This window comes from Sardina pilchardus, chromosome 5, assembly GCF_963854185.1.
Source record: "Sardina pilchardus chromosome 5, fSarPil1.1, whole genome shotgun sequence".
In the NCBI taxonomy this organism is placed as follows: domain Eukaryota; kingdom Metazoa; phylum Chordata; class Actinopteri; order Clupeiformes; family Clupeidae; genus Sardina; species Sardina pilchardus.
In genome coordinates this window covers 19,003,662-19,029,020 of record NC_084998.1, presented here as the reverse complement: position 1 = coordinate 19,029,020, position 25,359 = coordinate 19,003,662, and the positions used below count along the sequence as shown (strand labels likewise).

The following is a 25,359-nucleotide window of genomic DNA, read 5'->3' as shown; positions in this document are numbered from 1 at the left end:
ACACAGAGACACACAAATACACACACAGATAAACATACACCCACCCTCCTACTCTATAATGTACACACACACACACACACACAAACACAAAGAAACACACTCATACATGTATACACATTCGCACGCACACACACACACACACACATCACACCAAACGTTCCAAGAAGCCAGTGGCCGCTCCTCCCAAAAGCTGGCAGTGAGCGAGAGAAAAAGAGAAAGAGAGCAACAGAGAGAAAAGGAGCGAAAGGGAAGGATCAGTCCAGTCTGAAGCGAATCAGCTCTGTTCGCAACTCTCCTGCTCTCCTCTCCGCCAGCCCCAGAGTGACCGGGATTCGCACGCAGCCCCCGCTCAGACTGGACGCATGCAACACGGTGGTCTGTCTGTCTGTCTGTCTGTCTGTCTGTCTGTCTGTCCTGTTTACTCTCTGCCTCCAGGGCACTTGAGAACGCACCCGGGGTTTCTCATGACTCACGACAACTGCCTGAAAAAATCAGTTCATGCTGGAAATTTCCCTCACCGCACTCTTTACCTTGGTAGTCATTGAGGAGCAAGATACTTTTTTGGAGGAAGTAGATGTGGTTCATTGCACGCAGTGACTGAGATCAGAGAGAAACAGTGAGGGAAAGAGAGAGAGAGAGTGAGCGTGAGAGAGTGAGAGAGCGAGAGAGAGAGAGAGAGAGAGAGAGAGAGATAGGCAGAGAGAGTGAACGCTTCACAGGAAGAATGCAAGGCTGGGAGGCACCACACAGTGGACTGACTTCAGCCTGGAGAGGAATGTGCCGCACTTGGGAGCGGGAAGACTGGAGTACCGGGATGAGATAGTTCCAGTGCGATCTCCGGGGGCATCGGCAGATCCTTATCTTTCCCTTCCTTTTCTCCCTCCCATCACGGACACACTATGTGGATGCTCGTTCTGTTCCTAAGGATTCTCAGCATTACCTGTGTCTGTGGATATGAATATGTGGATTACTATCCAGGCAGGGAAGAAACAGAGGTAAGAACATGACGTGAGAACAGGACAAGCTTTTCAAAACAGTTGAATTATGTCTGTTGGTGTTAATTGTCACTATCAATTTAACTAGATACGTTGCAACTGTTAGGTGAGTACAAATGTGAATGAGATCTCTTCCCAAACTCATAACACTTTACTAAAATATGCAATAACATTTGCGAAACTCTCAGACAGGTTGGACTGGCACTCCAAGAAATGTTCTTGCTCAGTTAAGTCAGGATTCACATGCTTGTACACCTAGTTTGAAGATTGTGTGCGCAAGTAGATACACTGTGATTGTTTACATTATTCCTATAAACAATGTCAGAGTAGTGAGTATACAGAGTCAGGAATGCTACCGATGGCAGTTACTACTTTGGGTCAACAATAACATGTATGACCTCAGTGTCATCGCAGATGTGTAAACAAAAAATATGATCTCATGGATTCCATCTATTCTGTCAATATGATCCATATTTTCACATTTCACATCTTTGTGATATGATGCCTTTAACCCACGGGGCATGAATTATAGTTGTAAAGAGGCTGGCTGCACGGACCAATCAGCAGTCAGTTGACTATCTTCCTGTAATCCTCAAGTGTACCTCTGGATGTCTGGATTGGTGCTTCTGGGGAACAACCCAAAAACCCTTTGGCAAAGGCCATGTTTCCATTGGATGAGTCCCGCACACAGACACGCTGCGGTCACAGCAGGTGGCAGGTGGCAGATAAGCCATTTCATTCCGGTCCAAAGGCATGACATCATGTTACGCGATCCAAGAAGGACTTAGCGAAATGTTAGATCAACCAATCCGCTCGTTACATAAAACAGCCGGACCAGTGTGAATCAGACCGCTATGAAAGACATTGCCTACAGTATCAACACTGGCTGGGGTCCAGAGTCTGTATAATAGCATACACCAGGCCGTTCAGGCCATCATAACAAAGGGGGACAACCTGGCTTCTTATCTCTGAGAAGAACTTGGCTGAACCCAGTGGAAAAACATGAGCTCCCTGTGCATTGTTTTTTCTTATGGTCCAGACAGAGCACTTTGTCTCAACTGCACTTCCATTGATATGCTGCCAGAATGTCCACCTTGGCTATAAAGTTACCTCGTGACCATAGGACCAGAAAATGAGAACAGAGGTTTTCAGGAACACTGTACTGTATATAGTAATGTCCAGTCCTTTTGACAGAACAGCAGCCTCCCAAGATGGGGGCTTTGCCAAACTGTCAAAATGTTCTTTGACAAACTTAGAGTACCTTTACTGTACTATGGGAAAGCCTATCGGATGTCATATCAGCGTAGTCAATCATAACATAACATAAAGTTTGTGAACTCTTTAATTCAGGGAACATATGTTAGCCATTAATTCATATGCATCTATAGTGCTCAATAAGGTCTGTATTAAATGTCATTGCACATTTATTAGGTCTTCATTTAGCAATTTCTTATTCTTACAAAATAGGTGATGGATAGTTTGGAGGCATGGATAGTAGGACGGATGGATGGATAGTATCTTGTAACAAGCAATTAGTTGTTTTATTCTGAGGTTACTGACATAGTATGGATCAAAATAGAAACGTTATAGCCGTCTAATACATTGTGTCGTTACTATTCTGTCATTATAAGTCACTTATTCAGACAGCAAATTAGGAGTCTAGAGTGCTGATCAAGATTGAGCTGTTCATTTAAGAGTTTACCAAGAGTAAATTACCTATTGAGTATGAATAAGAAATGTCTCAATAAAAACCTAATAAATGTGCAAGGATGCCTAATACAGACCTCGTTGAGCACTGATACACGTACTGTATGTTTAATGGTTAATATTTGTTCCCTTACTTAAAGCGCTACCTGAAGTTTGACTATGTTTCTGAACATATGTTTGAGTGATTTAGTGACATGTACTTTGATGTGCAAATGGATATGCATACTGCTGGTACTAATGTGAGTATGTATAGTGCATAGAATTATAGGCCTATTGGAAATAACTGCATACAGTATGTTGATTCCATATGCATGTTTGTGTGGGGTTGTATCGATGTATATGATGTCGTTGATGTTTTTTCTCCACGTATAATCATTATTGTTAATCTAACAATGACCGTTTCTTCCCTTACCATACAGCCTACAGTTACTAGTACTACAGTTGAGGACTTAACACTTGGGGTATCCAGCTTGGATGAGTTGATAGAGGTTCTGTATCCAGCATACAGTTTGATGCAGCGCTGCTTGCAGAGGAGATCGGAGCCCACAGAATCTCCCCAATACACAGATGAAGACATGTGGAGGGCGCCCCGACAACTGGCGCTGTTCAAGGACGATGGCACCTTTGACGGTTAGATTTTAAAATGTCCCTCAGCCTCAGATACAGTACATCTCCGAAAACACTGTAACATCAAGTCAGCTTGGATTTAAATCTATCTTATTTTAGATCTATTATATTCTAGTGAAGTGAGATGTAACTTTGAATGGAATATTTGGAAGCATGGGTAGTAGGATTGTAAGCTTTTCTTTTAAAACCCAGGGCCAATAAAAGCACCATGCTCTCTTTTGTTTGAACTACAGGCTTTTAAAAATGATCTTGTTTAACCAACACTTCCTGAAGGTTGCCTCCAGACAGATACAAATGATCAGATTCACAAAATCGGGCATTTGTTTAAACAACATTACCTTGCATTTGGCAAGTCCTGAATCGAATTCAGTGACTTTAATAGCTTGAGATATGCAAGCAAAGCAGCACTGAGACATCCTGCAGCATGGCACATCTAAGAAGGGAGCTTCATGTGAATGTTTAGCACAGTCCAGCCAGCGGGATGGAATTCCCAGCGCTCATAAAATGACTTCCACAAAAATGTGTGTGGTGGTGGCAGGCAGTGGTCCATGAACCAGTAAGTGCTGCTGATTGCCTTATCAGGGCTGCCTTATTCAGGCACAGATCTGAATCAATTTACTGTACAAAACACTATGCCGGAATACCTTGCAATATGGTGCACTAAAGTCTCTTACTGTAAACTAGAGCAGGGCTTCTTGTCAATCCTGTCCCTCTTACCTGCTTGGCTGCCAGCCTCTTCTGGCCGGCAAGCATGAACTCATCAGTGGCAGTGTTTGGCTAATCACTCAACAGCTTCTTAATTACACCGTCTTCAGTCAGATAGACTGAAGCGCATGGGTAGAGGGAAAGTATGCAGGGAAAGAGAGCATGAGGCGCAGCTTTATTTGTGTATCAGGTTCCAGAATGAATTTGCATTTTTAGTTTCCCATGTGGGTTTTGAATTCTCCTGTCACTACCTGATATAGGTAGCTGTATGCTTTCTTTGCGAGGTGTAAATCACATTGCGCAATGCCTCAGGTGACTAATGTTAGCACCCATTGACTTTTAGCCTTTTTTTGTTAGCAAGTTAGCCTCTGGCAGCAGCTCAATCCCATTGCAGGAATGTACCTCTAGGAACAATGACTGTAATGGAGCATTTGAAAAGTAGCAGCATGTAGTAGAGGGTCATGTGAGGTGAGGGAAGGACAACTGGTGCCGGTGGGTCTTTCAAAGAAGCTAAATTGTTAAGCAAAGTTTTAACAACTGGGTGTAGGTTTTAATGTATCTTGTAGGCAAATCTAACTCCAGTGTTGTAGGTGGTAATGGTCAACAATGGTCTCCTTTGTGAAACATATAAAACCCTGCAGAGCCCATGGAATTTAATAGGCCTAGGCTTCAATAAGAAACTCAAAAATGACCAAACCACTGGGAAATTCTAACAGGACATTATGCAACTTCCTTAATTTACTTAGTCCTTTTGGAGGAGATCCAGCGAACAATATGCCGTCCACGAGAGGTGTGCCTGGAAGTGTCTAAGGAATTTCCGGACAGCACCAGTCGGTTTTACCTTCCCCGGTGCGTGGCCGTCCATCGATGCGGAGGGTGTTGCCCCAGTGAGGCCTACCACTGCACCAACACCAGTTACTCACTGGTAAACAAAACAGTAAGAGAGCAAGAATGCAGCACACACATACTGTACAGTATGACACTGAGCATTCATCTTTCACAATACCCTTGTGACGCACAGAGGCTTAAATACTGTACTGTAGTGCATTGACTAAGAATGTTTGCGGTGTATACCACACAGAATTAGTATTTTATGCTAATATTTACATCTATGAGGTTATATGATGTCACTTGTTTGCCTCACGACTGTAAATGAACCTTTTGACCAGACGTTTTTGTTTGATGTTTGGTGTTCAGCAAGTCGATTCCTGTCATCGTCCCTCCATTTATTCTCGTCTTCCGCCCGTGTTTTTCTTGTCACAGCTCATGGAGTTGACCCTGACGGCGGAGCGGACCGTGGTCATGGTGCCCGTAGTGAACCACACCTCCTGTGAATGTCTGCCAAAGAGGCCGAGACACTCAATCATCAGGAGGTCTCTTGATGAGCAGCCAACACTGTGAGTCTCCCCCCACCTCTGTGTACACAGATCAATGTGTAAATGCATTGCACAATGAAAGCAGTGTGCAGGGTCAAGCTGAAGATACTGTACCTGGTAGGAAATGCCAGATGCTTACATAACGCCGAGGAAAAACTGAAAGTCTGTTCCTGTGGTGAATGGATATGGTGCGTCTCATGTTTGTGTTTATGTGTGTGTGTGTGTGTGTGTGTGTGTGTGTGTGTGAAGGGGGGTTTGATAAATGTTATTTCGGGGAAGAATCATTGAGCAGAGGCCCAGAATCTCCTTCTGCCTCCCAGCCCCAAACACCCTGGGCCAGCTCACTCACTCACTGGCAGGCTTCAGGCTTCAGACCGCTGAGAGTGGGCTGTGAGCCAGGGTGGGGTGGGGTGTAGGGGGGGGGCAATGTCTCCACTGCTCTCCAGCTGTGGACTGGAACCACCTGCTGCCCCCCCAACCCCCCCCCCCCCACTGGAGGAACGCTCCGTGGCATGTTTTGGCTTAGTGAGGTCGCGATCTCTCTTGACCCTTTCTCACAACTCCCCCCTCGTCCTTCCTCCCAGGTGTCCCCAGCCGGACGAGGCCTGCAGCGCTGGCTTTGTGTGGGACGAGCTGGGCTGCAAGTGTGTTCCAGCGGATCTACTGTCCTTGTCAGAACAAGAGCTGGGTGAGTGAACTGCCGTTGCACACACACACACACACACACACACACACACACACACACACACACAGACACAGACACAGACACAGACACAGACACAGACACAGACACAGACACACACAGACACACACACAGACACACACACAGACACACACACAAACACACACACACACACACACACACATACACACACACACACACACACACACACACACACACACACACACACACACACACACACACACACACACACATACACACACACACACACACACAGACACACACATACACACACACACCCACATACACTGTTGTGCTTAGCACGAAACGCCACAGCAACTCGTTCCAGCCAGGGCGAGGACAGCCAAGCCTCCTCTCTGCCGCACAAGCTACTCACACATGTGAGGCGTAACTTAGTGCAGAAAGAGAAGAGAGAAAGGGAAAGAAAAAACGCCAAAAAAATAAATAAAATAAGAATAATGTCATTCTCTCATTTTGTCCATCTGGAATAGAGCCTGGGGACTCCGCCCTGCTGGAGCTGTGCGGGCCAAATAAACGGCTGGACGAGGAGAGCTGCGACTGCGTGTGCCAGAACGGGCTGACCGCCGCCAGCTGCGGCCCTGGGTGGCGGCTGGACGAGGACGCCTGCGAGTGCGCGTGCGAGCTCCCGCCGGGCCCCGAGACGCCCTCCTGCCCACCCAACCGGCGCTGGGACCCTGAGCGCTGCGGCTGCTCCTGCCAGGTCCAGTGCCCCGCCAGCCAGCCGCTGGACCCCGAGACGTGCCTCTGCCAGTGCAAGGAGAGCGAGCAGACCTGCATGCTGCAGGGCAAAAGGTTCAAAGCCGACAACTGCAGGTGAGTCTGCACGGCTGGAGTAGTCCACAGAGTGTTTTACGGCATCACCACACCGCAAATAAAAGAGACTTCAGAAAGACTACATCACTACGCACTACACAAGTACAATCACAAGTACAATCACAGAGAGGGACATTGTTGATAACATTTCATGTCTGTGTGTTGTGTGTGTCTGTCATGTCTTTTCTGCTCCACTGTGTACTGAATTATGATATTGACGTGACTCGGGAGATTTACTGTTTCCCCCCACAAATGCCTCCCAGAGGAGACACACTTTCTGCTAAAGCCAGATGATTTTCTTTTTCCAGGCGGCCATTGGCTAACCACTGAACCGCCCATTCGCAACCCACATCGATAACCTTATAACCTCAGATACATAAGCTCTCTCTCTCTGCCTGCCTGTGTCTGTGGGTTACACTAACAGCTGCCTCTGTGTCTCCCTTTCTATGAAGCTGTTATCGGCTGCCATGCAAAGATCCCCACAAGAAGTGCCTGACCGGCTCCTACTACAGTCATTTCGTCTGCCAGTGCTTGCCCAACTTTATGAGGTCAAGCGAAAAGGAATTTACATAGTAAGATGGCCAGCTGTTGTGAGCCCTACACCATGAATGGAGAGGATTAGACACTTTGTGGAGACTCAGTCAAGAGACATTCTTCACCGCCTTGACAGACTCAAGCCAGTGAACGCCATTACGGGATGTGCAAGAATCCTACCAAGGGAGTTTGCCTGAGCAAATGGGAGCACTGAACTGGACTGAATTGAAATATACTGAATTGTTACGTAAACAGCCATGGAGCAAAAACTTCCCCAAGCTGCTCATTCTGAAATGTATTTATCAACTGGTACCCTTTGTTGAACTTGAAGGAACTGAATTTATGAATGCTGCTGTTTCCATATGTAAAGAAAGAAATTAACCGAACTTTATTGCATTAGCAAAAACATTATTTATTGATGGGGAGTCCTTTCAGGTGGTTTCATAACCAACAGTCTTGCATCTTGTTTGTAATCTGTGGCCAGTGGGGAAGAGGGCTGAAGCATATTATGTCTATAAATTATAAGATGTTGATAAATGTTCAGTGAGCTGGTGACATAACAGATAAATCATAACCACTACAGTAAACACTACTCCAGCGAATGAAACATGCTTGTGTGTAATGAGGACTTGTTTTAAATGAACATTTATCACGTGTATTTAATTTAATTAAGGCGGAGAACCAAACAATCAGTGTGGGCTGTAACAGGATATGATTCACATTAACGTCAAGAGCGCATAAGACAGACAGCGTATTATTAGTTTAGCATCAGCTGTTTTCTGGGCTGTGGGCAGAGCCAGCCCAGTCTGCACAGCAGCAGACCCTCACTGGATGGCATTGTGTTGATGTCATTAGAGAGCAACCGCCCAGGCAGAGTGTTTGAAGAGGAGAAAGCCATGGGAAAATTCAATAACATCGCGCCATAATGCGCTCAAAATGTGCTCTGGTCAGGCCTGGGTGTAACTCCAAATGTGTCCCTGATTGATGTGTTGCTGTGGAGATGGGCTCGTCTGTGGAGCGCCGGCGGTCATGATTGGGTTTGTTTGGCCCTCTGCTCCTCCAGCTTTTCCTCTCAAAGGGTGTATCTGGTCATGGGAAAAGGTAGAGAGCAGGCGAACAGCAGGTCGGCATGTGTATGGGAAAGCAGACGTGCGGAGCTGCTGCTGTGCCATAAGGCGCGCACTGTGTTCTCAGAGCAGTGTTGAATCGCTGAGGCACTGGGGGAAGGAAACACACCCTCCCTCTGTGAGGAACGCGTCTTCGAATTGTGTCTCAGATTCCTCATTCGGAACATATGTGTTCTAGATAATACACAAAATTTATTGAGGTCAATTGAAGGGAGAGGTGAAACCTTTGCTTGCTTTGGTTTTGGCTGTGACCACTATCAAAAGGTTGGTGTGTACAGTATAGCTTTCCACTGTACTCCAAAAGAATCGACACGGTTGTGTATTCGTCTACATTTTACATGTAATATCTCAACATAAAAAAGGACTGATTTTTTTATGTGTAATAAATTAAGCTTACCTTTTTATCAACAACATCTTTTTCTTTTCAGATAATTTCTACAGATGCACAGATTTATTTTTGTAATACCTGAACCTAAATAAACAGATTAATATTTAATCATATTCAGAACTGCTCCATTACTTATATAAGGTAGTTTTGCGGATAATTTCATTTTATTTTTCAGAACACTGCTATCATGTGGATCATAATCAAAGAGTATAGTTGTGCTAACCAATAGTATCAGTCATTGAAGAAGACCACAAAGATGCATTGAATGTTAGTATACAGACCCAAGACACTCCACATTTCTGCACTCTCAATGACATACAGCACAACTGCTGACTTCTTAATTTTTTTCCATATCAAATGTCCACATTGACACCCTGGTAAAGATGAGTAAAAAGATAAATAAAAAAACTCTTCTCTTTGGTCTTTTTGGTATTTTATCTTATCTTTCACAATCAGATCCCAAAGTCCAATGCAATTTCACGTTGAGGAGCATTATTCCTCAACTTTTCTGAAAGGGTTGTACAAATATATTGATGCTCATGTTCATAACTGGAACTAATGTTGTCAGTAATACTTGAAAAGAATACTATCTGAACCTGATAACAGCATATGCTTATTAGTTTTATAGACCTCCTTAACTCTATCATCACATAAACTATGGCAAGCTTCAGCTGCAGAAATAAAAAAATTATTAAAGTGTTGTTTTTTGATTCCCAATCAATCCAGGAGGGAAATTACTCCGATTTGACCTCTCTAACATCCCCTGCTTGGGTAAATTGGTTCGTTATGGTCTGAGGATCAACTTTTCACAGTTGTGTGCCGATGTTTAACACTCCATTGTGTGAGAATAGGTAATCACTTTTCAACATAAGCATAACTTTTATCATTTAGCATAATTTTTCAACATGCAAGGTTTCATGAAAGTCTATTGCACTGCCTGCATGTCAAATAATTAGGTTAAAGAGGTACCTAGTTTGTAAAAAAAAAAGTGCATTCTCTAGATCAAAGTTCTATGGTGCAACGGGAGGTGTTCCGGAGTGCCAATGACAAGAGACGCCACTCTGCCCATTATGAGTCAGTGTACCATCAAAACGATTTGAAAGCAAGGGGAAATTGTTACATAGTGTTACTTTAAGACATCTATTGATTGAAATATAAATGTTCTGAATAAGTCAAAGCATAACAGCAAAATCTTTGTTCAAACATGCCCTCTCAACACCCTACAGGTTTCTTAACACAGCAATGCATTTTTTTTTTAATATATATCCAGGTAGGTAAAATGGTATAAAAAGTCACAGGAACCCACAATAAAGACTCTCAGTCGCACGTTCTATAAACACACGATTCCTATAATTATCTCATCTCTTTCCTGCAGCATCCCAATATGCAATTTATGACAATTCAAAGCTTTTGTTATGACATCCAAGCTAATTTCATGCTTCTAAAGCAGCATTTTCCAGACAAGCTTGAATCTGCCCGAAATAGGAGGCTATTCAATTCAATACTTAGAAACTGTGCTGTTGTATCCTTACATTCATAAAGCAGTGAAAACAAGCAGGAATGGTAAATTAATAGCAAATAAGTAACTAGAATTATGTCTCTTAACACATTTCATTCATACTTAACATAACTTTTAACCTTAACTGCCACTTTACTACAATGTAAATATTGCTCATGCAGCCATTTGCATTGGCATTGTATTCACATGTATAATGTTGTGTGAAGTGTGCATTCTCAATGGTGTAAATGAATGTGTACATTTTATACAGATATCCATAAAAGCACTGATTGGTCCTGAATCCCATGGCTAGAGGAAAAGCTCCTTATAGCTGCAGTTCAGGTTTCAGCTCCCTGCATGAAGCTCGCCATCACAGGGGGATGGATGTAGGGCCATAGGAACAGGAATAGCACGAAACAAAAGTGGCTTTGTGAGCGTGCCTGCAAGTCTGCAGAAGCGTGGTGCATTCCAGTCTGGAGGCTTAGCCTGATTGAAAATGGTTTCTCCCTTTAACCTCGGCACAACATCAGTGGTAAGCTACGCCTAAACTGCTTTTTGGATTGAAATGTTCCTGCACAATCAAACAGACCAAGACTGAGTAGAATTGCCGATATCCTGTCAGCTAGGAGGGCAATTTCCTTCCCCACCTGTTCAAACATGATGGACTTCACATGGAGGAAGCACACATGCTGAAACCACTTGGGCAAAGTGATCCTTTTAAAGGCCTCACCTGATGAATATGTTTCTGGGCAGCTGTCATCAAAGCAAATGTACATAAGGTTGAGATGCAACAACTCAGCTGACCTAGATATAAGATTTAGCAGTTATGACACTTCTTTCAAAGGTTCTATATTTGTGAAAGAATAACGGTGGCATCAAGTGCAGCAACGGTGCAAAATTCTGTCAAATTGTCTAATGTTTAATTGTGTAATCTGTGCAATGGCATGAGGAAATTATTTGACAGAAGACTTGCATGTAGTTAGTAGACCTGACGGTAACTAAAGCCAATCCTCAAACTAAGAGAGAGACAAAAAGAATACTGGAGGACTGCCGACAACCCCTGGAGAAGGCCAAGTGGAAGCAGCCAGAAGGACATCAGTTATCCACGCCAGCCTGAGAAAGCAAAATGTAATTTTCTGCATGAAATGGCAGAACAGGAATCCTTTCTGGATGCAGAAAATAATCATACCAAAACATAAGAGCAAGGTAAAGAGCTTCTTGGCCTTCCAAATTTCACCTATCAAAATATTATCTCTCTTGGAATAGATATTTCCCATTGTTTTCCTTCAACCAGGTGAAAACACAAGCCTGGCTTTATCTCTGTAATTGCAATCCATTTGTTAAACCTATTTACCCACACAAGCATTTTTATGAACACAAGCAGTTGGCTAAACCCACACACTGGTCTGAATATTGTTCTTTCAGACATGAGACCATATAACAAGGCTGATAGTCTTGGAAAACTCCATTTGTGAATGAAGCATCTCATTTATGAGTAACTAAATGGATAATTTCACTGTCTTCAGAACTGGTGTTTTATCAAGCAAGTCGTCAGAGCATGTAGCTACTTCTTTTGACTGCTTTGTCACTGACAAATGATCTGTTATCAGGGAGCTGAGAGTTGTCGATTCTATGCTTTCTGTGACTTCAGTCAGCAGGAGAGTTGGCAACTTTACTATGACCACTTTTTTGGTAATAATACATTGACGAGTTTTATCAAGAGTAACATTAAGACTGTGATAACATCTCTTGTACAACGTCATGGAAAAAATGAGGCTATAAGCTATGAAGGATAACATTATGGCTTTGATCAGGTCACTGGCATGAACCTTATGGTGAAGCCTGGATATGGATCATCACAGCTAAAATATTATCAGTAATAACATGACCGACCGTGCTTGTTCCTACAGTAACTGTTAAAGCAACACAATGCATTTATTTTACTTCAAAAATAACAGCTTCAAACTCATTTTGGCGCTACACTGACTCACGATATTGGAAATGAATCTGTAACATTGACCATGCACACCCAGAACATGTCATGTTGCAGGGTGGATCATGACCCTTTCAGGCGTTTTTTTTTATTTTATTAACTGGATACAGCCTTAGCGTTGAATATTGACGTCAAAGAGCATAGATATCAATTCTACAATAGTTTAAGGATACAACTGGGTCAGAAACCCTGAGACACGTCTGTCAGCAACTGTTCGTATTTCTGCCATAGAAGACTAATTTTGATGTAGTGCAGCTGTCCACTTCTCTTTCTCTTTGACGACAGTAGCTACCGTCAGGTCAACATACAGTAGAGGCCCACTGTCAAATCATATCCTTGTGTCATAAATCTGGCCAAGCTTTTGTGGATTACTCTCCTCCAGTGTGTGAGAGGAGACATTTTTATTTTTATCTAGCATAATTACTGCATTCCTATGTCTCTCTGTAAGTCTCCTCCTCCCTGTTAACAGGCATGTACTCCTATATGAGTGAGCTTCAAAGAGACATCCACTCTAAAGCTAAATTGTGTTTGTCTGTTCAGGCTTTTCCGATGACAGGCGGTGGCACAGTATCGCATGCAAAAAGGTCAGCTAATTTGAATAAAATGAACTCACATAAAGTCTAGGCACAAGTGAATAAAAGAAGTTTTGGGGAAAGTATATGATTTAGAACACTGGTGACTGGAGTTACAGTTATATAAGGTCAAACGTCTGCTAAATTCAATCCTGCTGGAAAGAAGAAAAAAAAATGTCTTGACCAATGTGACTATTTTCTTATATTGTCAAATAAAGGGAACAATTAAGTGTCTCATACCTTCCCACATCTTGAGGTTATTAAGGCTGTACTGATGTGATGTCCCAAACTATGGTGACATTACACTGACTACTTCATGACAAATGACTAGCTTGCGGAGACTGGGCCCATATTGAGTCATTTCATGGTGTAATCAAAGCCCAGTCATGCAAAGTGAGGTGAACATTTTAGTCTGTTCCATTTAATAGTCCAATGTGTCAGTTCCGTTGTAATAAATGTCTTTGGAAATATGCCCTACTTATGCAATTTTGAAATACATTCAACAGAACTACACATTTTAGAATATATAGGCCATGAAAAAAGCTTGATTCTCACAGGCAGAGGAGTTGGAATCTGTCACGCAAGTGTATTGTCTGGAATGAAAACATTGTGCACCATTTTGGGACATACCAGGAAGCTCTGAAACCGTTCCAAGAGAAAAAAAAAGGTGTCTGGAGGAGGTTATCGACCTCTGTAACACAACAACATGCCATGAACAGCTAAGGAGATTCAGCCATTCAGAAATGAGAACCGTGATCGTAATACCATGGTCTGGAATGACGTCGCATGCATAAATACAGCTAAACCTCTTTTCCCATCACGGGCATGTACCTGCTTGCTTGCCATACGCCATGAGATCGGCAAAACCACAGAGGCAAATTCTTTTCATTGTATTTAGATGATCACCCAGTCTCTTGCATTTCTCTGTTTTGGTCTTACTTCGAATCCCAAACATTTGGTTGTTTTTGTAATAATGTTTATATTAAGGATGGTCAAGGAATTTTCATTTCACAGTTATCCCTTAAACTTTACTGTGTTCATAACCCTATAGAAAGAGGATAATCAATTCCAATATACAGTAGGAAAACTATCCCAGTCACTCTGAACAGCAGTGTCTTGAACTGTGCACATTTGTTTCACAGTGTGTGGAAGTTTGGTTATGTCTGTTGTGTTAAGGCCTGAGTACACAAGACTAGGAAAGTGTTGCGTCATCTCCCCCGCGTCTGAAGCCCTCAGGATGGAAGTGGGTTTCATTGTGTTTCAAGAGGAACTGCCAGTGAGTGGCTTTTGACATTGCTCAATGCAACAATGCTAACTGCAAGGGTTTTGGTGTTGGCAGTCAATGTGCATGATTTCAGTGGTTTATGAAACAAAACAGCTTGGTTTCAGGGGCATTCGATCATATCAGTGTGGAGGTGGATTGAGAAACAATTTTTCTGGACAACAAATCAGATTTACACAGAGCACTGTCTCAAGGATGTTCAAAAATCCCCTAACAAGCAATGCCAACCCAAATGTGAAGTTGTGTACAGTTGTACAAACATGTTACATTATATATATACTTAATAGGACATGTAAATGGTACAGTAGACAGTAAATTAGTTAATTAAATACATACAGACATATTAAAAATAGACAAATACTGTACTTTTACCAGATAGACGATCCTCAGCATTACGCAAAGCTGGGTGTGACAAAATCGGGTGTGAACTGTGTAGTCACGTTGCCAAGGGCACCTAATGGGAACATAAAGGACACATGATGAGGAAGAGCCTAAGCCATGCCAACACGCCAGTGAAATAATCTTCAGCAACAGGCATGACAGACAAGAAATAAATATCAGCAGCTGGTTGATGTTCTAAAAAAAAATCTTTGATACAGTTAGTGAGAAAGAAAGATTAGGATCTTCTCCGTGTTTCCCAGCATTCCTGCTCACATTACGGAGGTCACCGCTGCATTCTGGGATGCTATCCAGTTGTCATGAATACTCCTCAAAACTAGTTACATCTTGCTCTGGCCTTATCCATAAAGCTGGGCTCAAATCAAATGATTAGAAGATAGTGTTTACAATTCTTGTTCTTGTTTTGTTTAAATAATGGGAAGTATCATTCTTTCTTCAACATTCTGTTAAAGGGCAAGGCTTAAGGACTTCATAGCAATATCTCTGTTTCTTTTGGCACTATGTCATAACCAACCATAAATACTTAATTATGAGTCAGCATAGTTCAGCAACTCTCATCTATGTTATGTTCAGCCAGAGAAATTTATGTAGTTTTCCTCCTTGGACAAACATCAGATTTTTTTTATTGCTGGTACATGCCTATAACCTAATTCCTTTCATTGCAGACACTTGCAAAAAAAAGAATTGCCTGCAAAACTTGAAAGCCTTTTTATGGATATGGACTATATCAAACACACACATTCCCGGTGACAGTTTGTTGGCCAGGCTTGGGAGTGGCCTACAACCCCGAGGCAGCATTTTACAGCAAAGAAAATGCTCATCTGTGTCGAAAGCTTATGCTGAATGAATCACAGATCACCAATGAGATGTCCAAACACTGGAACCAAACACAACTGTTCTGTGACGCTCTACTGTTGATATTACAACAAACAGAACTGAAACTACTCAGAATTCTTTTTTTTTTTTTAATAATAAATAACTGGGACCTCCACGGAGGATTTGCAGTGAATGGTAAAAAAAATGAGAGTAGTTCCCCGACATAATGTAATACTGTAGAAGTGACACGGCACTGAATCATGATCCCGTAAAACAGATGTCCATGGACAAACTCTTGTACCTTCTAAACTAAATGACCTTCAGCCTGCTCTGTGGAAATGATGTGTTCTTTATCGGCCCCTAGACTACCTTGTACCCAGAGCCATGTAGAGATGCCTCTGTCTGCGCCGGTTCTGCCCTCTGGATTCAGGATTCCACTCCAGAGTCTAGAAACATGGGTACAGTACATCAGGTAGGTAGATTCAGGTAGTACTCATTCAATTACAGTATATCATCAAACAGATTTGGTATTCTTTAAGCAATTACCAGTCCTATGTGTACATTATTCGACTGTTACTGTTCTATTATAGTCATTACCAAGGGACTCTTCCACTGTTCTGGTTCCTCTAGAGTTGCACACGTATACACTGCCGCCCAGTGGTGTGAAGTGAGTAGTGCAGCAATAAGCATGTCAAATCCAATGATAATATCAACACCGTTTCATGATTTTTTGATAGTCCGAATGTTCTGTTCATGATCCTGTGGGTACAAGTTTATAACTCATAAAGTATTCAAAGGTATTAGAGTATTAAAAAGTAACTGTAAAAAGTATGTGTTCCCAGGTCAGTTGTTCAGTGCGTAGCTTTTGACCATCAATGAGCAAAGCACAAAACCACACATTTGGATATTAAAGGTATCCCATGTAGTTTCACTTTTTTGTTTGTTTGTTTGTTTTTTGCTTCTGGGCTCCCCCTTCAGTTGTGGAGTATTTGAAGAGTTTGGTTCCAAAACGCTATATCCACCATTTTAATGAATTTTCTTTTTTTTTTACATTTTGTTTTGCAAGTAATTACAGTGGAACAGATGTTTAGTTGATTTATCTTTACTCAATCAAAACAAAACAACTGCATTTTTATTGATATTAACTGAAATACACAATTAAATAACATGACTTTTCAATATTTTTAAAAATGGATATATAGCGTTTTGGAATCAAACTCTTCATTTGCATTTTACACAACAGTTGTTGCAAATACCACTCACGGCTTGAACCGTTCTGTTTGGACACCGTGCATGTGGATGTTTACAAATCAGCGAGATCAGAAGTTCTTAACTGGTCTGGCTTTGAGACCCATGTTCATAGAGTTGCGTCCCAAACCAATAGATATGGTGAGCTACATGGTAAGACAGACAAAGTGCTTTCAAAGTACTCGATAAGTTTGTCTTTGGGAGGGGTGCTTTGCTTCCATGTGGCATTTTAGTATTGATAGTTTCATGCTCTCAATTGCCAGCAATTCACTTCACACCACAGACTCAATTTAAGTGAATCCATATCGTAGCTTACTTCAAATATTCACTGTCGCAGCCTACTTGCATAAAATTATGTCTAACATGACCTGCCACATAGACATTGTTTATTTAATACACTGGGCTAGTTCATCCCAGGCGAGCCAAGTTGATTGACAAGGCAATATTACACGGTTTAAAATAAATAGTAGGAAATTGCACAATTACCGTGAAGCAATTTGTGATTCTCTGGGTCACGGGAGAACAAAGTTGTAGTGCTGCCACTAACGACTAATTTTCTAACGATTAATCTTTCAACTAATTTTTCGATTAGTCGACTAATCTAAACGACTATTTTTTAAAAAAAATAGTCCATTTTATTCCATTCCATTTTGTCCATTTTATTTTTAACTCAACTGAAGGGCCAAAACATGACATATAGCCATAGATATAGATATGCTCATATCAATATCAGCCTACTTTTGTAGAGTTAATAACAGAATTAATAACATTACAGCCGTTAGAGACGGGAGACCAAAAATAAATAGGGGGTCAAAAGCAAAACGATTAGTCGACTAAAAAAATTGGCGTCGACTAATTTTCATAATCGATTAGTTCGATTATGTCGATTAATCGCGGCAGCACTACAAAGTTGTAAGGCTGGTTCTCCATAGACGGGGAGGTTACGACTGGATCCTATTACCTTCACAATGACTTCAAAGCTGTTCAGGTAAAAAACTTGCATAGGATGCCTTTAATGTTGAAGAATATGTTTTAAATGGATGAATCACAGTGGATATTTAGCTTGGTGTGTGCAGAAAGAAGGCAGACATGAAGAAACACAAACAAAAATGTTACAAATGTATGGTCAGTTTTGAAAATTATTCATTCGTAAGATTATTTTCAGATTATTTATGTTGTAGATTATTGTAACAAAGAATCTTGTCCAGTAACAATTAACTGTCAATAACAATGAGTATTATTTTCTTTCCCTTTGCTGTCTTTTGAATGTGCAAAATAAGTAAAGTGGAAACAGAGAGGGGTCAAAAGTGGAAAAATGATTTAGAAATTTCAGCTCCCAAAGCACCAGGACTGTTATCCCTCCCAGAAACACAACCCATGGTTCCTGATAACAAGCATGATCTGAACAACAGAAGAAAATGGAGAATCCAATCAAATACACAGAGAATTGTATACTTCATGAATATTACACTGTGTAAAATGCTTGACAACAAGCTTGACATAGATTATGGCAGAATGGCCTTGAATAAACTTGAAGGTTGACATCTGATTTGAGAGGTATGATTCCTGAAGGTAAATGAGAGAAGATACATAGCACTGACTTAATCACACAGATTGTTTTCATGCATAATTCCAAGGCCTTAGCAAGTCCATACAGTATTAACTTTCGTTTGCGGTGCAGTTGCCTCTCTTTGACTGTGTCTCTCTGTCTGTCATGTACAGCTAGAATCAGATAAGGCAGATAGACCGTTAAGGATGGAGGGGAAGGTGCAGTCTGTGAGTCGACTGTAAACAGCTTGATGAGCCAGCAGCTTTGAAGTTCCCCCATCAATCCACACTGTCTGGGGAGAAAGTTCAGTCTCAAGAGGTATGCAAAGGAAGCCCTTCAGCCACATGATTTCCCACAACCTTTTCAGATGGCTTAAGCACAAGTCCAAACGAGACTACTCCGGATTGGGATCGTCAGGTGTGCGGCACGGAGTCTGCTCGGCGTCTGCAGCACACAGGTGTTCAGGCTGAAGGTTTCGGGTCTCTGCAATTAAACGCTTGACCCCAACCATCCACTGGCTGACCTCGTTCACGTGGTCGACAATTAAAGACCGATGGATCTCATCAGCTGCATTCCAATTGTGGCTTTTCATCTCTGCATTGAGGAACAAAGTGACTCAAGTGACTATGTTTACATTGACATCACAGCCTTCAAAATGTGATCATTTAGCTAAGAAATAAAATTCAACACAAAGGACTTCAATCTGAAATGACAACGCATTCCCCTTAGACACAACGCAGCATTGTGTGAAGCACACAGAGACTATATCATACACAGTGTTACCAATACTTGCTGACACAAAGCGGAATCAAGCATAAATGAGTTCAGCAAATAGTAGCAATTTAATTCAACATCTATAGTTGACTGTACAGGATTAGCTTTAAAATGTGGTCCTACTTGTATTGAAGAAGTTTGTGGTTGTGAAATTGTGTGGCTTTGAAGAAATTCATATTCGGAGAGCTTCCTTGTGCGCAAGGACACACCTGAGCTGACCCACCCAAGTTTGCATGTAGGATCATTCTCTCCATTAAATAAGCAACATAATCTTGTCTAGTATTTACGTTAGCTTTTGTTCATGCACTAAAGGATTTAGCGCATTACCTACCGTGACGCACAGATTATAGCCCAAGGTATTTTTGTGAACTGTGAAAAAAATTATCATCCCTTTGCACGTGTACCAGACCCCAAATACTGCAGGCATGTTCACCAAATAAGTGGCACAATGGGCTGAGACGTGTGGAGAGATCCACGTGTTTAAAGGTTTACATGTAAGTACATTACCGGTATGACCAGTTCAAACAATCATACCATTTCATAGCAGGGCTACCCTTGGTCAGACCAAGGTTTTCGATTATTAGTTTGGATTAGATTGGATTATTAGTTCCACTGGATCATATTTTGGTAAAACCAACACCAGATTATGTTTATGTTCATGATTCCTTAGCACAGGAGACATCAATAAACATTATATTAACATTCAAATTAAAATGTAATTTAGCCTAAATAATCAAAAAAAAAACTAATATTAATGATAGACTAAATCATAACATTAAGATTATTAATGTGCGTGTAAATATAGTCACTGTGCACTGCCTTTAGGTCGTTTCATCCGTGCAGTGAAGGGCACATTGAAAAATAATGGTCCTATCCATCATGCGAATTCAGGAGTTAACATATGCACCCAAATTCTAAAAATGATTGTTCTGTTTCCTTTCTCTAAAGGTTAGACCACTGACCTTGAACCAAGAGATTCATCCTCTTCTTGACAGGAAGTGAAAGCTTCCCACTCTTCCACATATCCTCAAACACCTTCAGGCGTTTGTCAACATCATCACACACTTGCTTCTACAGGTGACAAAGAAAAACATCACAAATTAGAACTCAGAAAAAATAGCAATCATACTCTTGACAGACTATACATTTGTTTAAGTTACTATATGCACATGAACATTAAAACATCAGAACTGTAAGTATAATTTCTAATATAATTAAAAGGGCTTTGTTCCTCAAAGGCAAGATCGACATGTTCTATTCTTTACTTTAATCACAGATCTGAAGAAATTGCTGACCTAAATTACATCTGTACATCCAGCATACTATTCAGCAATCAGGATGCCCTAAATGTGTATAGGCTCTGGCCCTTTATTGTATTTAGAGTCTGCAATTATATACAAAATTAAGATTTCTCCTATTTGAGCTCAACAACTAATCAAATTGCACCTCTCCCTTCCATGCCTCCCGAGCATGTTGCATGAGCATGTTGATTTCATGGAACTGTTTATGGCTTAGCCTAGTCCAAGCTATGAGTTACATCGATAGAACTGTGCACAAACATGTATTTTGAGCACATACAATGAGCGGAGAGCTAGAGGCATTTGAGAAGCAATCTCAATTATATCAGCATAACAAACTATGCCTGTAAGACATTAGCACTATTTCTGTAGTTTTTCTGAAAAAGTGCTCACTTGATGGCACTGAATTACTGCTCCACAGGGGAAAACTAATTTACTCAATAACGTTAAAGTTGCCCAATTCACTGAATCTAAGCCTAGATGCGTTGCATGAATAATGAAGACATGGGAATGGATAAGCTCAGTGACCACTTCAGACTGAGGACTGAGGAGTGATTGTGGTGGTTTACCTTAACAGATTTCCTACAGGCTGTGAGTGCCCACTGAAGGACGACAACAGCCTCGTCTAAACTGGGCTCCCCTTCTGAGTCTGTGCTGGGAGACTCTGTCTGCGTTACCCCAGGAGACGGCCTTGAAGGGGTCAGTGATGCGGGGGTCATACACGGGGGTGGCGGGGTCATTCCACAACTCGGTGGCGGTAATGGTGGTGTTGGATTGGTGGGAGGAGTTGAGAGGCTCGGTGGAGGAGGTATGCCTGGAGACGGGCCTGGTGACAATAATTAAGATAAATTATATACAGTATATATATGATTAATATTATTAGATATATAATTATCATAATATATACAAAACTTTGCACTGCTGTTCTGCTGCACTGCTGTGGACATAATGCACAATTAAGCAATAAGCCCCGAGAGGCCTCCTTAGCTATTCGATTATACAGTATAAAGCACCAGGCTACAAAGGGATGTTATCATAGCGCTCTATAGTTGTAGGCTACAAAAGTGACCGAGGGCTAGGCAGGCTACTCATTTGACTTACACTTAACAGTAAATTCCTTCATTACCGACATGCATTCATGTAAACATTTCGGTTTATTACTTATTACAGCAATACCTATAACTTGTCCGACTTACCCGCTTAGAAATGCACCAATTTTATTTTGTCTCAGCATACTTGGTCGTGTGACTACTCGTGTAACAGTATTTTAATAGGGAAAACATGGAGGTGTTTGGTCGCTTCTAATTTCATCTCTGTTTGGATCCTAATTAATGAACTGGGCTTGCTAAGTGCTATCAAAGTAGCGCCGCGCACCAGAGCCAGTGAGTGCACGCATTGAAATGTGAGAGGTACAGTATGTATCAACTCGTCTTAGTTAAGGGAATTTCTTCCCTTAACTAAGGGAAGAAAACCACTTTCTCTGAAACCACTTGAGAGTTTCCTTTGCTTTATGCGTTGGATCTACCCACGTCTCATCCTCATCATCCGGGTGGATTACTTCATAGGCTTGTCCAAAAGTTGTGCTGTAAACGTTAAACAAGCTTCTACGTGTTTTTCTTCAGAAATGTAATTGTGCGGGTGAGCGTGCATACAAGCTATGGCGGTGGAGTGCACTCAGCACTGCCTATGATTTTCTCTGTAACAAGTACCTGCTGCCTCCAAGTCTCTCTAGAGCTTTCTCCTTGGCTATTGGGCTAACTCTTCTGACTAACTTTCTGACTCCCTGGTGAGAAATCTTGCAAGGAGCTCCAGTGCATGGGCGGTTGATTATGCAGTGATGTTCCTTCCACTTGCAAATGGTCTCATGCTGCTTACTGGAGGAGGCTGATGTTTTGAAATACATCTGTAACCAGTTCTACTGGTATGTTTTGAAACAATAGGGTTACAAAGGTCTTGGGAGAGTTCTTTCTATCATGAGATGTTTCTTGTGTGATACCTTGAATAACCTTTTTTTAGCCCATCAATGTGTACTAACCCAGCTGATATTAATTTGTACAGATAGGAGGCATAATTGCTTTCAGATTCATTTACAATTTTTTCTACAATACTTTCTCCTGTCCCTGTCTCAATTCACTTTATTACACATAACTTCACTTATGAACTTTAATGTTTAGATTTCTTTATATTTGTGGATTTCCAGTTAATACTAATGTGAGAATTGGTGAGAATTGTGAAATCTCCTTTTTACTTAATGTTAAATCTCTGATGTTACATTTACTGCTTTGTTTGTTTTTGTTGGTTTGCTCAATAGCCCAGACAACGAATGACGCAGATGGATCATAGATAAGGTCATAGATATAGATAGATATAGGTCATAGATATAAATAGATATAGTGGACAATGGATTCCGAGTACATGAATGAATGTACAAATTTGTTGTGGCTTGTTATTTCTATTTGGAGAATCAATTTTAAAGTCACCTCAAGCGCTATATTGCATATAGGATGAATAGGTTAGAAACACAGCACAGACAGTGGTAACCACAGCAAATATAGTCCATTATTGACAACTTTTTTCCTTGTACATACTCTGAGGTCCAGAGAGTTGAGGAGGTGGCACTCTCTTATTGAGGAGACGTTTAGGGCCACTGCCTTGAGCCGTCTGTAAACCATAAGAAAACTGTGGGGGGTCGTTCCATCCACGCTCCTGATTACCTATCCATGAACACAAACAAGTTCAAAACAGTGACTATGCCAACACATAGAACTCTTAAAAAGTATGCTACAGCGACACTAACTTTAGAGACTAAACCCACTTGCTTTAAGATTTTGACGTCGCCAGCTGAAATACAACACAGGCATGTCCTTGGTATATTATAGCATACTTATTTGGAATTAAAAAGCACTGTAGTGGTTCACTTTCTATCATTAGGCTACGTTCCACCAGCTGATGGACACTCGCCACATGTAAACAATGCAATAACGCCACGTAGTCGATTGGACATGGCCTTAATTTATTCACAGTCACAGTTCTCTGTGCGAATACAGGCTACGTTAACTTAGGCTACTTTAGAGAGTGTAAATACTTACCCGGTTTGATATACATGTCTGACATTGCGACTTCACCTATCTCACTACATTAAATTCTTGTATATCCGGGACACGTGAGCATATTTTTCCTTTTTTTTTCAAAGCCATGGTTACGGATATCCGGTTGCGCTCTCACACACGCAAACATCTCCATTGTGCACCAAGCGCGCGTGCGCGCGCCTAAAACACAGAAAACAAATATGACTAATAGGTAAGGTAAGGTACTTTTATTTATATAGCGCATTTAATGTGCACTCAGTGCAACCCAAAGCGCTTTACAAATACCTTTTTTAATACCTCTAATGTTTTGAAGAACTTGCCTGCCAAATTCAAAAGTTATGGTTAATCCTTCATTATTTGACTTAAATCGTATTATGATTAATAGTAGCTTAATGGATGATGAACTGAACGTGGGCCTATAATCGCAAGGGCAGGCTATGATGCATTTTATTTTGTTAGAGCAGACTTTTTAAAGTGCATTAAAGAATCCATTTCTATGTGACCGTGTGTCTTTATGAATTGCTGATGGAAAATTAAAATGGGAGGGGAAATGTAGTCTGGGAGTGACCACCACTTCCTTTAAAGGGCATGGAACAGTAATGCATACCCCAAAGCTTTGATTTGTGTGGTAATTCTAGCAATAATGCTGCCATATCTTAGAATTTGTGTCATTCGTAGGCAATATATTGGTATCAATATAAACTTCATACATCAGGAGGAGTGGACTATCAACTCATGTCATGTGCTATCTGCAGATTATAAAATAATATTTGCAAGGTAAGCTAATCTTTCTTTGATAATACAAGATATATGAACCCTACCTCGGGAAGGTTATTTGGGAATCAGTTAACCCAAAGAAAAGAGTAACTACCTGGTCATTACATGTGTTTTTCGGCAACATTGTCGTAGTCTATACATTTAAAACACTGTAACTTCCATTTGCACCTCTGAGCCCATTCCAGCTGGACATGGATGCTGTCCAAACACTTGTTTAATTACAGTTCAGTTGATGCAATTTGTATTTGCAATAGTGAGAATTATTGACTTTTGATGTGTGTTAATCAAATACTGATCAGACAAGAACAACAAAGATAATCAAGCAGTTTAATAGTCAAACATAGATTGCCACTGTGTGGATCCAGTCTGGTACAACAGTGAGAATGAGAACTCTCCATTAAAAAACAGCTCAATATACATGATCTAGTCTTGTGCTAGAGAACAGAGAGCAAGAGAGAAAGAAAGAGAAAGATGTAATTCTGATAGTATAAATAGCAAAATAGAGTAATTGATAAACACAAGGTGCTACATAACCACTTTGTAACAGTAGTCCAGACTAATTTTCCTACACAATGCTTTCTCCATACACTGGTCTTACATGCTGTAGTGACGTTATCTTCACTTACAATATCTGATGGTTTCACCATCTATGTATCATTTAACCAATTTTAAGCAACAAGAAGACCTGAGTTGATTGATTTTATATAACACATACTGTATTCAAAGTCTAAGGAGCAGTTGCATATATAATGTGTAGTTTCACATCAGTGTTCTTTAGTGCCATTCACATGGATGCACATGGATTTCACAGCCTCTCAGAGAAGCATGCTTTACTGTAAGTTTCAGGGGCCAACATATAGCACTGGCGTCCATTTGATCTGACGAGCAGAGAACTTTCAGGATTTGTATACATAAAAACAAACAACAGCCAAAAGCAAATGCCTGTATTTTGTGGAAATACCTACATATATGTAAATGCAACCCACTTGCCATTCAAGTACGCTAGAGCCAGAGCTAGAGCTAACTTAGCCATTTTCAGGTTCTTTTAATCATAGATAAATTTGGATA

The 25,359-nt window shown here is 41.1% G+C and overlaps 2 protein-coding genes across 2 annotated transcripts; one reads left to right on the top strand and one right to left on the bottom strand.

The window, feature by feature from the left end:
* The first annotated feature begins 257 nt into the window (after nucleotides 1-257).
* On the top strand, nucleotides 258-9,104 carry LOC134080392 (vascular endothelial growth factor C-like). The gene is made up of 7 exons (XM_062536810.1): nucleotides 258-995; nucleotides 3,122-3,332; nucleotides 4,781-4,971; nucleotides 5,298-5,431; nucleotides 5,995-6,098; nucleotides 6,605-6,947; nucleotides 7,400-9,104. The coding sequence occupies exons 1-7, from the start codon at nucleotides 900-902 to the stop codon at nucleotides 7,518-7,520; spliced, it is 1,200 nt and encodes a 399-aa protein (XP_062392794.1). The 5' UTR covers nucleotides 258-899; the 3' UTR covers nucleotides 7,521-9,104.
* An 8,683-nt stretch (nucleotides 9,105-17,787) lies between these two features.
* sra1 (steroid receptor RNA activator 1) lies at nucleotides 17,788-23,611 on the bottom strand. Its single transcript, XM_062536809.1, has 5 exons — nucleotides 23,515-23,611; nucleotides 23,014-23,139; nucleotides 20,995-21,251; nucleotides 20,090-20,198; nucleotides 17,788-18,947 (listed from the first exon to the last, which is right to left on the bottom strand). Exons 1-5 carry the CDS (start codon nucleotides 23,537-23,539, stop codon nucleotides 18,748-18,750), a joined length of 717 nt encoding a protein of 238 aa, XP_062392793.1. The 5' UTR covers nucleotides 23,540-23,611; the 3' UTR covers nucleotides 17,788-18,747.
* Nucleotides 23,612-25,359: the final 1,748 nt, after the last annotated feature.